Source organism: Asparagus officinalis, chromosome 2 (genome assembly GCF_001876935.1).
Source record: "Asparagus officinalis chromosome 2, Aspof.V1, whole genome shotgun sequence".
NCBI lineage: Eukaryota > Viridiplantae > Streptophyta > Magnoliopsida > Asparagales > Asparagaceae > Asparagus > Asparagus officinalis.
In genome coordinates this window covers 434,714-448,190 of record NC_033795.1, presented here as the reverse complement: position 1 = coordinate 448,190, position 13,477 = coordinate 434,714, and the positions used below count along the sequence as shown (strand labels likewise).

Sequence of the window (13,477 nt, the reverse complement as noted above, 5' to 3'; positions counted from 1 at the left end):
GACCTCGATCCGTATCCTGGTGGGCGAACTGGGTCCAGGTCTAGATCCGGGCATGAACGGGCAAAAAACACCGAGTCTGCCCGATTATTTTCCCTTTTAAAAAATTGCTTAAACATAGTCGGTTTTAGGTTATTCGGGTAGACCGAACCGATACAGGTCCAAGCCAGGTCCAGGATGCCTAGTCTAACGGTCAGTTTTTTTTATCGTTTTGGAACAGACCGGATCCGGGTGGGTCCTAGACCGGATCCGAGCTAGACCAGAACCCGCATACTCCAGCCTGGTCGTTTTCCTAGTCGGACCGGGCCCGGGCCCAGTGTGGGTTGCATCAAGCCAACTCGGACCCAAGACCGGAGACCGGTTTGGCCCGAAAACCCGAGCTTTTCCGAGGACCGAGATTAACGCTGGGCTGATCGGGTACGGGCCTTGGACTCGAATGGACAAGTGTTGATGTTAATAATCAGACAGATAATATAATATGGTTGAGGTTGATTAGGGAGCTGCTAACTTTTTCGAATATCTGATTTTGAGTTGAGTAGCTTCAGCCTGCACAAATAGAAATTCGTGAGAGGACATAGACTAGTTTCCCCGTTGTTCCTCCGACGATCAAGTCAGTTGATGGACTCGAGTGAGAAAATAAAGAATTGTGTGAGTTCTAAAGTGTAGTGCAATAAAATTCTCAAAGATTGCTTACTTTGTTATTTGGAATAATACCTCATTGCTTACTTTGGTATTTAGAATAATACCTCTATTTATAGTGGTGGAAAAATGATAGAATGATAATCTCGGCCGAGTATATGATGGTGACAAACGAGTATAGCATGGCGACTACGTCAGCACCTACTTTACGAGTGGAGAAGAGGCCACCCCGATGAAGTGATTGAGGGCATGACTGTGACGACGTGGTCCGATGTGTCATGAAGACTATCGAGACTAGAGGAATGACAACGGCTACCAAGCATTTAATGTGACGCCGACGCGTTGTCAGCAAGAGAGACTCAAGGTTAAAGTTGTCCTTTTAGCTTGATCGAGAAGTAAGTCTTTCAAGTCGACCTCGTAAGGTGTTGAACAACTGGTCGAGTGGGCTCGTAGCAAGTCGTCTTCGACAAGAGGACCGACAAGTACCGCCCTTCATCTCGACCTAAGGAAATGTCGACTCAGTGAGTTGGCTAATGTTGGAATTCTTGGTGGTCCCGACTATTAATTCGATTTGAGCGGTGCACGTAGGGGGTCACTTGTCCGTTGCTGGTAAAAGATCGTACTTTAGCGACTAAAGACACCATAACAACATGCCTAGGCATACCCATCAAAATCTATATTGTTATAACTTACATGTGATTACTGATATCACATCCATGAAATCCATGAATACAAACTTTATCAGAGAAAACACGGAAATTGATATGTATTTCATTCAACAAATAACTTTTAGTCGTGGGTTATATTTCTTTCTTAGTCCCATATGCCTAGGCCAACTTCTCTTTATGCATGCCTTAAAAAATGCCTACCGTTTGGTTCTATAGAGGCCATTATTTTTCTAACAGAACGATGCATTATATAGCATATTGGTTATATACTTATATTACTATATACCCTAGATAGTAGTACTTAATTTGATGTCTTAAGATTTAGTCGCACGTTAAATATTGATTGAATGATTAAATGATAATCATGATGTCCTAAGTTGAGTATCATATCGTATCGGATATTGATTGAGCGATTGAATGATTTAAATGATGGGTTTTGAGAGCCAAATGTAATATTGACTAGCCACTTTTAACAGTAAACAGAACCAAACTATACGTTGCACTTCATGGATCCATGACGCACATCGCCTCAAGAGGCCCATGAATTAGTAGAATTAGATTTCTTAACGAAGATATGTCAAGAAAACTAGAATTAACAAACCTCACGAAGGCTTTAGCTGTACCGTAGCCAAACAACTATTTATTAGTGGCGATTATCTTGTAGCTCGACAACGGAATACAGACTTTGTGCGTGGATCCGAGGCAGGTGCTTTTTTGGGCCTCCAAGAGCCGTTCACCATAAAATCACGGCCACTTTTCACCGACCATCATTTTCGCTTGTCACCGACAAGTCCCATAACGTTACGTGATTAGGCGCTGACGTGGACCACAACACGGACGCGAACTCCCACACAGGTCCTTTGGATAGAACCGAGTCGAGTCCGCGGGTCTCTTCGCTCCTTCCATAAATAACCACGCGACCGACTGCCCTCCGATTGCCACCTCGTTTGCCTTTGCCTTTCCTCTTTCATCTTTTCTAGCTTCAAATAAACTCTGCGGACGAAATTTCGAGCTAGGGTTTCGTATTGCTCTTACTCTCTTACCCGATCAATCGAAGCGATGGTTGCGCCCAAGAGAGAAGGCGAGAGCTCAGATCGCGGAGATCGACCCGATCCGTTGCCGGGATCGAGGACCGCCGGAGGTTTAACGGAGAGGTTAAGGGATGCGCTTTTAGGCGAACCCGATGAGGATCTGGTGCTCGATCGGAGCGATGCTGAGAATGGGATTGCGCAGTGGCTGAGAGCGCTCGATCTTCAGGTTCTCGGCGCTTGCCGTGCTGATGAGAGGTTGAAGCCTTTGCTTAAGCTCAACATCTCGAGTGGAGACCAAACTATACGTTGCACTTCATGGATCCATGACGCACATCGCCTCAAGAGGCCCATGAATTAGTAGAATTAGATTTCTTAACGAAGATATGTCAAGAAAACTAGAATTAACAAACCTCACGAAGGCTTTAGCTGTACCGTAGCCAAACAACTATTTATTAGTGGCGATTATCTTGTAGCTCGACAACGGAATACAGACTTTGTGCGTGGATCCGAGGCAGGTGCTTTTTTGGGCCTCCAAGAGCCGTTCACCATAAAATCACGGCCACTTTTCACCGACCATCATTTTCGCTTGTCACCGACAAGTCCCATAACGTTACGTGATTAGGCGCTGACGTGGACCACAACACGGACGCGAACTCCCACACAGGTCCTTTGGATAGAACCGAGTCGAGTCCGCGGGTCTCTTCGCTCCTTCCATAAATAACCACGCGACCGACTGCCCTCCGATTGCCACCTCGTTTGCCTTTGCCTTTCCTCTTTCATCTTTTCTAGCTTCAAATAAACTCTGCGGACGAAATTTCGAGCTAGGGTTTCGTATTGCTCTTACTCTCTTACCCGATCAATCGAAGCGATGGTTGCGCCCAAGAGAGAAGGCGAGAGCTCAGATCGCGGAGATCGACCCGATCCGTTGCCGGGATCGAGGACCGCCGGAGGTTTAACGGAGAGGTTAAGGGATGCGCTTTTAGGCGAACCCGATGAGGATCTGGTGCTCGATCGGAGCGATGCTGAGAATGGGATTGCGCAGTGGCTGAGAGCGCTCGATCTTCAGGTTCTCGGCGCTTGCCGTGCTGATGAGAGGTTGAAGCCTTTGCTTAAGCTCAACATCTCGAGTGGAGTTGAGGAAGACAGGCTTCTCGCCCGATTAGGCCAGGTTCGTGCGTTTCTTTGCCCATTGACCCTCCTCCTCTTCTTCTGAGTTCTATTTAGTTTTGGTGTCATATTATATATATGTCGATCTAGGTATCGTGTGGTTTATGCCTGTATCTTCATTTGGGAACTTTGATGTTAGCCTTGGGGTTAAAGCTGCTGGAGTCATTGTGTAAAACAAAACGACCTAAAGGACAATTTGCGCCGAACGAACCCTTGGCATTCGGGATTTACGCGTGCTCTGACACAAATGGATAACACCTTGATAACCACATCTTTATAACCGAGATACCAGTTTCCTCTTTGATCGACTGTTTCTGCTTTGATGATGATGTCAAATAATGATAAACTAGTGTATCACTCAGTGATGTTGTTATGAACATGACCCTAACATATTCTTTGGATGTTTAAAACTTTCCTTGATTATATATGTTTAACACTTTCCTTGATTATGAAGTCTTGCTTTCTTGTTTAACAGCATTTTGATGCATCAGAAGTTGGGATGCTTGCCCGATGTCTGTGCATTCCTTTGGTATCTATTCGAGTAGGGAAGGTTAAGAAGCAAGGGAACCTTTTGTCCCCGACTGCTACAAGGTAACTGGAAGTAAGCTATTTGTAGTTGTCTACCTGATTTTGTGCATTTGACATGCAAATTTGTTTCCATCACAGTTTAATCTGCTCATATATTACTATTTTCTGGTATTTCGTGTGGGTGCGTGTCCGGGCGGCGGGCGGGCGTACATGTAGGTGTGAATTATTGTTTGAAGAGCGTGTAGATGTGCATTATTGTTTGAAATTTGCCGTCGTGTTTTTTTTTTGAAGACTTGCATGGAACTTTAGACATCATTTGAAGCAGCCATGACAGTGATCAAACCTATAGATGTATACATTATTTAGTGACCATGAACAAACTTTTCTAATACCCCTTAAATTAATAAGGCTAATTTTGTGCTTCCATTGCTTTTGAGCAAGCAATAGTTTGACTTCTCAAGTACCATGCCCCTAACCTTCTAATTCTGTTTCAATGTTATCTTTATTTGCAACATGGGCGGAGCGAAGTGTTATCCAGTTTAGCTAGTGCCCAATCTGGAAGCGAATAGGTTTCACACACACACACACACACACACACATATTCTGAAGAATGTTAACAAGAGTATGAGGTACTCAGCCTGAAATTCATAGCATGAAACCCAATTCTCAGTTACATCGTCCAGAAGTTCAATAGAACATGGATCTTTCCAACGGATTATATCTCAACATAAGGTAATTTGGTTTAGATATTCCTACGTTTGTTGAAAATTTACTGCAACTCCTTATGCAGAATTTTTCTTTGTGCCAAAACAAACTAGAACAACACTTGTTTGAGAATGTCCAAGCTGGAAGAAAATTGTGGCTTCTCCCCCGATTTTCTAGTATCTTTTACTCGGATAGGTAGGCAAGTACCTTCTGGGATAAAGAATGTATAAATGTACAATCTGTCTTTAAGTCTTGACTAATCGCTTGCCTTCCATTTCCTAATCTGTATAATTGTAGGGTAGTTTTTAATGTTACACTATTCATCGCACAATTTTAGTCAATTCTTGCAATTTTCTTTTAATAGTGGTACTTTATTATGGTTTAATTGCTTTTCAGAAAGCAATAGTTTAATTGTTGAGTACCTACGCTCCTAACCTTCTATTGCTGTATGGATTTGTCATTCATGTGCGTGTACTTTTTCTTGGATAAGTAGGAGTAGACCTTGTGGGATAAAGAATGTTATGAATGCACAATCATTTTAAGTTCCACAGACAAATCACATGCCCTCTTTTCCCCATCTCTCCTGTCCCAAATTGCATGGTAGTTCTTATTGTTATGTACTGTTTATTTCAGCCTGTGCAACTCTTCTTGCATTATTCATTTCATATAATCAGCTTATTGTGATTCTGTTGCTTAAATTATTTAATTTCTCAAGGATCTATTATCCTGGCGTTCACAATTTGTAACTTCATATATTGGTTTCATATTCACTTGCAAATGTCTCTTGTTCAGACATGTAGAGACGGATCTTCTTGGGAAAACATTGCTATAATAGTAGATTCCATCTTAACTTCCACATTGACAAATTTCATGCCACTCTTTTCCCGCATTTGAGTAATGTGCGGGCTGCATGATGGTTTTAATTTCCATTCACTAGTTCTCTCATAGTCTGCCGACGTTCTTGCATCATTAATTTAGTAAAATCATTTTGTTATGGTTCTGTTTCTCTTTAGAAACGATAATTCATGCCTCAAGGATCTATTCTCAAACCTTAACAGTTCCTATATGGATTTATATTCATTCACAGAGATCTTTTGCTTGGATAGGAAGGAATGAAACTTCAAGGATATGAATATTATCCACTTTTAGGTTCCTTGCTGACCCATATGCTGTTCTTTTCCTCATCTTCACAATGCTGGATATTTTTTGTTGTTCTAAATTATTTGTTTCAGACTTTGTGAATGTCTGTATAAACTTGGATTAAACATGGATTCAGCTCTAATAATTTTTATGGAGAGGGCATGACTTCATTAATAGACAATTTTCTGGGAAAAAAATGCAGTATTTAGAAACTCTCACCTGAGTTTTGTCTTATCACAACATCGATGCAAATTATATCCTACTCTATTGCTGTTTACCTATGAGTGTGAGTTTCTATCAAGCTTAACAATGATGATAATATTCATATTCCCAAATGAAAATGTCTTTTCGTTTGTAGGTATAATGGGCGTGTGTCCTGTATGATCTCTGATGTGTGAGGAAAAGGAGGTAGTCTTTCATGGCTTATAATATTATTGTCTGCTAGCTGTTTATTAGTGTTATAATACTCATAGGAAATCGTAGTATGCAAATTTTGGTGGCAATGAGATACTGAAACTTTTCAGTTATATATATTGTTAGTAGCTGATGGTTTATTTCATGCTTTCTTATATTAGTTGGACTAGATCCCAAATCTGTGCAAGTCAAAATTGGATGCTTATTCTCTGACACGGGGATATTGCTGCAAACATGTTACCCAAATACATCAAGTTTCATGCTTATATGAGTGGTTTGGTGAAATGTACTGTCTGATATTACTAATATGCTGACATTTTCCCTTGTTTTTTTTACCTATCATAAGTGTATCATCTTTTGCTAAGTGACAGTTTCACTACTTCAGTTTAGATATATCTCACCAAATTACTTTTAAGCCTGGCAAACTTGTTTTCGTAAAACTTTTCTTCTGCAGAATTGTGATTTCTTTTTGGCTGTATATCAATTCCATCTTTTACTTCATCAACCTTGTTAGATTTGTGTGCATGTTGGGGGGTGGGGGTGGGGAGGGAGTTGGAGGTGTTGAGGGGGGTGTTAATTTGTTAGATCTCGTATTCCTCACTTGGCAACAAAGTATGCTTTTATGGGGAAGATTTTGGTGGTTATATGCTGAGGAGGTTACCCATTGATTGTGCACCAGAAAATGGGGAAATTATAAATGAAATCGAGCTTATGCTGGAGTTTCGACTCAATCTTCTAGACAGCTTGAAGGATAGGCGTGAAAATGGGCCCAATAAGCTGATATGAAGACAACCAGAATTATGGATCTTTAAACCATGTTCAGTTGCTTGTTGAGTCTAAATATGGATACTAGAATTAGAGTTGATACTTGGAGCTAGATATTGATCCCTGAGGATGAAAAGCCAGCAACCTTATTAGTATTCCTATAAGCAGTTTACTTTGTTGTTTGTTCTATGCAAGTCAACAATTTCTTCCTAAGGATGATTTATGTAATTTTATTTGCTCATATTTAGGGCATTAAATAATTAAAATTAGAGAGAGAAATATCATAGTAAGAAATACTTGTAAAATTTCTATATGATTTTTACCATTACTTAAGTCCTCATAACCCCATCTAATGTTATAATATATTAGACATTTTCCCTATATGGTATAAAATATTGCTCCTTCCTGGAACTAAAATTAGATTTTTTAGCAGTTTAATCTTATTTATGAGTAATTAGAATTTCATTAAAATGCATAAGCCACCACCAAGTCTTATGTAATTAGGAAACGACAATTAGGGTTCTTGTATGACTATGACTTTAGAGTGGTTTAAGTAATTAGCGTATAAAGTTATGAAAGGTTCTTCTATGACAATGACATTAAAGTGGGTTAAGTAATTAACATATAAAGTTATGAAAGAAATGATCTGTTATTGACTAAATTGAGTTAATGTGTTTATTTGTCTCAATTTTAAGTAATTAACATATAAAGTTATGAAAGAAATGATTTGTTATTGACTAAATTGAGTTAATGTGTTAATAGTCTCATTTTTCTGTCTCTTTACCATATCTGCGTTTTGTTTCTTTATCCCTAGAGTGGCACAGTTTCTGCTCTAGTAATTAAAGGACATTCTTACTTACCAGTATATTGTTACATTTAGCTAAACTTCTCATACTATAGTTGATTTCCAGGTCTCCAGATTTCAGTAATAATTGTAGAAAAATATCTTGATGAGTTTATTACTTTTATTCATATTTTGGTATAGCATTAACAGATTCATTTATGACTGTCCCTAAGATTGTTATAGATTCTCTCTTTGTGCAGGGGGCATCTTAATCTAAGTCTATTGTCTTCATCTAATATGCGCATTTCATTCACGGGGGATGACGGTTGTACTGAGAAATTGGCTGTTCTGAGTAATGTTGCTGAGGCCTCTGAAGTGGTGGTTGAAGAAATTTCAGCTGATACTTCTGGTCGCTCATTTTTGATAAAGCTTCCGGGATCAGAAGTGTTGTATTTTTGGTGTTCGGAGAAGTCAAATGATCGTGGAATGGAGCTCCTTGCAAAGGTCTTTCACATCATCTTTTTTCTGGAAGTTACATGCACATACGAGGGGTCTTACACAGCAATAACATCAGTTATATCATTAAAGAAAAGGAGTTATTTCCTTTTCTCTTCACTTAGGCAGAATCCCACAGTTTTACTCTCAAGGCTAGTTACTGTGACCTAAAAAGGTTCAATGTATTTTTCATTTATGTGAAGCAAATTTGTGATTATTTGTACCTTTCCTGACTTTTAGGAAAATGGAAACAAATAATAACAAAAGGAAAGAAAAATCTGCTAGATTCCTTTGATTTGTCTGCACACGATTTTCTTTGCAGGTTAACCAGCCTCCAACCTGCGAAAGTAGTTGTCAAATTTCTATGGCCACACGGGCACTTTCAGCAAAGCGAATGCTGTAAGAACCAGATTAAAAAAAAAATGAGCAAGAAGGATGAAAATTGCCATACTATCTGATAATTGTTTAGCCTACCATTATCACCTTGCACCACCTGCAACCACCAGTACGTGTAATCTTGTAGGAGAGAAACTACGGTTTAGGATGCTTAGCTCTGCTAGGAGGCTCTTGCTTTTGCCCCATTCACTGATTATTATGTGCTTCATACTTCACAGGGTTTGGTTTGAGAACTTTTTATTCCATTGCGTCTACATTTACAAAATTCTTACGTTTTTATTCTGTTTATGGTGCAGATGAAGAATCTACTGAGGAGGAAGCCGTCTTTAGCTCGTCTGACTGGAATTTGTGAATCACGCCTTGATTCTTTTGCAACCCACATCCGGGCATACCTTCTTGGTTCATCGAACACAGCAGAAGCTGATCTACTTTCTTTGTCAGGTGAATCATCTGCAGGTGTACATGCATCAGACACGTACTTCCATTCTCCACCCTTGTTTTCAAAGTCTTCTCGCTGCCGGTTTACAGCAGCCCATACAACAAAGGGACAACCCTCACACCAAGGCAGTCTCAGTCCTCGGCCAAACACTTTCAAGGATGGGACTGCTAGAAGTTCTTCCTCCATCAGAAACAATATAAAAGAGAAACTTAAGCGCCGGGGGGATACTCATAATTCTAGCTTCTTGTCCATCAGCCAGCCATCTATACCTACTGTATCAACTTCATGTACCCAATCTAGCCACCAACCTGAAGATGAAACTGTCAGGGGCAGCGACAGCGACAGCTGCAGCTTTCTGCCCTCTGTTACTCTTTCTGAAATGCATTGTATATCCTCTTCTCCTTCCTCATCGATCCCTCTTTTCCTCAACCTCCCTTCATCCCTCATTAGTTCCTCAAATTCTCTATTCTCGCCGTATTACTGTTTGTGTCCCCCCTGCCCATCAGCACTTCAGTATCCTGCAGCCCCTTCTCGTCTGCCCATTACTTTCAATGAGTCTATGCCTCTTCCACCTCTATCATCCTTGTTGTCAGCATCTGTGCCTCCCGTCTCTCTAGTTACATCAAGTGTTCCACTCAGTATTCCTAGTCTGCCAACGATAAACCTTCCTTCTCTTTTCCCTGAATCCTTTGCTCGTCTCTCGATTCCTGTCACCTCATTTGTTACATTACCAACTTCCCAACAAATTTCAACCTTTTCCGGGTACATGTCTGATCCAATTGTGCACACTCCGGTAATCGACGTTTGCTCCTCTGGCCAAGGATACCTTGTGAGTGCTGGACCTGCAATGTCTTCAGTCATGCCGCCTTTGCTTCCGAGCTTTGTAAACCATCCTCTCATCTCAAGCACAGAGTCTGCGGTGGAAAACAGTGCGAGGGAAACGCTTAGGATGCTTATGGCATCTACACCAAAATTTACTTATCAAAAGCCAATGATTGTTATTCCGGGGACTGACGGAATGAATCACAATGCAACAGTTATTCCTGTGAGTGTATTTTAATATTTGCCCTTGTATTTTGGAGTCCGAAACATCTTTGTCCTGTTTGGACTCTAAATGAAGTCCTCTCGCTCTCTGACTCATTTGTTTGATCTGTGAAGGGGAGCAACCGCGATGTAGTGGCTGATGTGGGCCAGGGTCTTTACGGTGGTGCCTTCATAGATGTTGAAGCAGTTGCGATGGGCTTATCTTCTCTGGGTTTATCTTTGTCAAGCAGTAAGGTTGACGGCCGTGTCAAAATAGGCAAGCAGGAGAGAAACGACCATGCCTTTACGGAGGAGAGTTCGGAGGACTGAATTGACAGAAATTGATGATTGCAGATGTCGCTGTATATTCCTGTAGGCAGTTAGCATATGGAATGGTCGATTGTAGGCTTTTGCATGTGGGCCGCTTGGCTTGAAAAATGGCATCCGCTAAGGAGCGGTTATTGATTTTTTTTTTTTTTTATTCTTCTTCTTCTTTCTCCTGTGTGTTTTTCAGCTTGTAGTGTATTGCCAAGGTTCACCGATGTAATTGGTTGTAATTTTGAAAGCTCAACTCCTGGGGAGATAATAAAAAAGAGCAATTTGTTTCGAGTAGCTCGCTGTTTGATCGAATGAATGCCGTCAAGAGTCCAGAATGAACTGGCCGACTCAGTTCGGTATTTGTTTCCACGGTCATCCTAATTTTTCGATGTTGGAGCTGTAGGGAATCAAATTCAAATTCCTTGCGGTAATTCATGCTCTCTATTCTGCAGGTCCCTGATAGATGGAACTGTTCTCTTCTCTTTGAGAATCGGGGTAATTCTTTTCTGGGCGTTGATAATTTCGGTAATGTTTTCGTTGCTCTTCTTCTTCGCAAGCATGCTTCTCATGTATTTATCCTTTGTTGACAGCATCTATACAGCTGGATTTTATTTGTTTGTTTGTTTATTTCCTCCCGTTCAAAGTTTCAACTATCCACCTGTTCTTTAGTTGGCCTACAATATTCAACTCCACCGAGTTATAAAGTCTCCTTCAACCCTCCCATGTGGAGCTGGGGAGTCGTTTAACTTTAACCTGCGTGCTATGAATCTGTACTTCGTGTTGTTTGTGGTGGACTCAGGATGCAACTTGCTATATATGCTTTTATATCTCTCTCTCTCTCACCGCCTAGCGCGCATCTTAATTTTATTTAAATATATAGACATTAAACATATCGTAGGTAATGTAGACGACAGTCACTCTGGCTATATCTCTGTAGGTAGTGTAATAACCTTTAGACGAGTCAAGAACCCCCCCTCCTTTTTTTTCTACTTTAATTTAATTTTTGTGTGGTATTTTACTGACTTTTTGCTATATTCCGATCTATATTTTAAAAAAAGAGGTCATCTATACTGATAGAGAAGAAAAATAAATTAGAGAAGAAAGAGTTTACAGGTACATGATGAGTTGTCTAGCCTTTTTAATTAGTTTGCTATTAAGTTGTTGTTACTTAGTAAAAACTAGTTTAATTTTCATGTGAATCTGTTGGTATTTAGAGATGATGAAAGGGCGTTACTTATTTTCAAACTTTTACTTTCTCAGATGACTATTTTTCTTTTCAAAAAAAAAAAAAAATTCACATCTTTTATTAACTTGCATTTTAGTCTGAAATAAACGGATGAACATTTTCTTAGTCTCCTGACGTTTTACCACACTTGGCTAATGGTTGCTCTAGTTATATTTTCCTTGATCCGGCCGTCTTTTGTTCAGTTTCCTACATTTTACATGCCGTTAACAATCTTATGATGAAATATAAGTAGCTTACATATGAAATTATGTAATCTACGTCAAAATGGATATTTTATTGGATAATTTGGTTCTGAAGATACTTAAAAACCGTCGCACAAAGGTAAATTGTTTGATAATATTTGGATTAAGTACGAGAAGGAAGAGAGACTTTCAGCATCTGTAAGTTTAGGTTGAAGAGGATGTGATGAAATCAAATACTTACGGGTTTGGTTTGGAGAAGAGAAGGTCAGCTTCAACCATTTCGTGTTTAGCTTATTTTAGAGAACAAGGAAAAGGGTGAGATGCCTTTCAAATGGATAAAGAAAAAAAAGAAATTAAAGGAATACAAAGATTTTTTTCTTAATTATAATGCGGAAGACTTTCCAATATGAAACTGGGCTATACAGTTCGTTGGATTAATCGGTTAGCTTGTTTTAACTTTATATCTCACCTGCTTAATCATCACTACGTCACCATAAGAGCACCTCATCACGTCTTGTGCTTGAAAGCAACTGGCTCAAATATTGAAGTTGTCAATTCATTAATCAAGGGGGGAGAAGTATGTATACATGTTAATTCTCGCATTGCAAACTAACCGATGATTAGATAGCTTTTAATTTGGATGATTAGTTTATTCGCCAGCCACTGATCCATCAGAGTATCGTTAATTTTGAATTGAAGTACGGCTACTTGCTCTATCAACTAGCGTGCGTGATGCTTCTGACTCTAAATCTTTTTAATTAATTTATTCTTATTTAATACGGCTTCCGATATTTATGTTACCGGCATTCTTTCTTTTTTGGGATCATGCATGGATGGTTTCCAACTTTCCATCTGTGGGACAAAACGAGTTGATAAGCAGATGAGGCGAGCGTAAGATATCTTCAATTATTATTATTAGTTTAGTGACAAGAAAATCGAACCCAATTATTCCTTCGCGGGTCGATTCTCACTGTCTATTCTAGCTCAAGCTTGCTTTTTCTTTCTACGGGGTTGATTACTGATTTATCCTGTTGAGTTCGAAAAAATTGCAGGTTGCTTTTTGTTGCAATTTCTCATTGGGGGACGCACAACAAATCTTGTAGGAGAAAAATGCTGTGTTTTTATCTTCGATTTCACTCCATTCTTTTGGTAGACAAACTGTAGAGAACAATTCCCCTTGCACTTTCATTTCCCTCCGTTCTTTTCTAGAAATCTTATATACTTTCTCCGCACTTCGAGTGCAGCAAAAAAATATAATATATATATATATATTATATATATATATATATAATAATATATATATATATATTTTAAAATCACATGTGAGGTTTACTGCGCACTGTAGAGAGAGAGGGAGTATGGTTGGTGAGTGTGCCTTAGAGTGTGCCTCTATCATTTCTTTTTCAGATTTGTGCCCAATGAACTATTGGCCGGCCCGATTCGATAGGTTCGCGGTTAAATTGTTGTTTAGATAGTCGCGCGGTCTATTGTTTGTGGCGTCCTACGCAATCAGTTTGGCTTTAATCCGCTTCTTTGTTTC

At 39.7% G+C, this 13,477-nt stretch overlaps 1 protein-coding gene across 3 annotated transcripts; it reads left to right on the top strand.

The window, feature by feature from the left end:
• On the top strand, positions 2,237-10,803 carry LOC109829770. 3 transcript variants are annotated; one of them, XM_020396806.1, is made up of 6 exons: positions 2,237-2,615; positions 3,456-3,503; positions 3,978-4,093; positions 8,099-8,342; positions 9,026-10,213; positions 10,327-10,803. In XM_020396806.1, exons 1-6 carry the CDS (start codon positions 2,364-2,366, stop codon positions 10,519-10,521), a joined length of 2,043 nt encoding a protein of 680 aa, XP_020252395.1. In that variant the 5' UTR covers positions 2,237-2,363; the 3' UTR covers positions 10,522-10,803. The 3 variants fall into 3 exon arrangements, with proteins under 3 accessions (XP_020252395.1, XP_020252394.1, XP_020252396.1); XM_020396805.1 differs by lacking the exon at positions 2,237-2,615 and having other exon boundaries at positions 3,077-3,503; XM_020396807.1 differs by lacking the exons at positions 2,237-2,615; positions 3,456-3,503 and adding an exon at positions 6,234-6,283 and having other exon boundaries at positions 3,985-4,093; positions 8,082-8,342.

What these genes read in the sequence shown, in the direction of transcription:
- LOC109829770 (XM_020396806.1), top strand. Translation starts at nt 2,364, where the DNA reads ATGGTTGCGCCCAAGAGAGAAGGCGAGAGCTCAGATCGCGGAGATCGA. An exon ending in TTCTCGCCCGATTAGGCCAG is followed by an intron (nt 3,504 to 3,977) that starts GTTCGTGCGTTT and finishes CTTGTTTAACAG; the next exon opens with CATTTTGATGCATCAGAAGT. An exon ending in GAATGGAGCTCCTTGCAAAG is followed by an intron (nt 8,343 to 9,025) that starts GTCTTTCACATC and finishes TTTATGGTGCAG; the next exon opens with ATGAAGAATCTACTGAGGAG.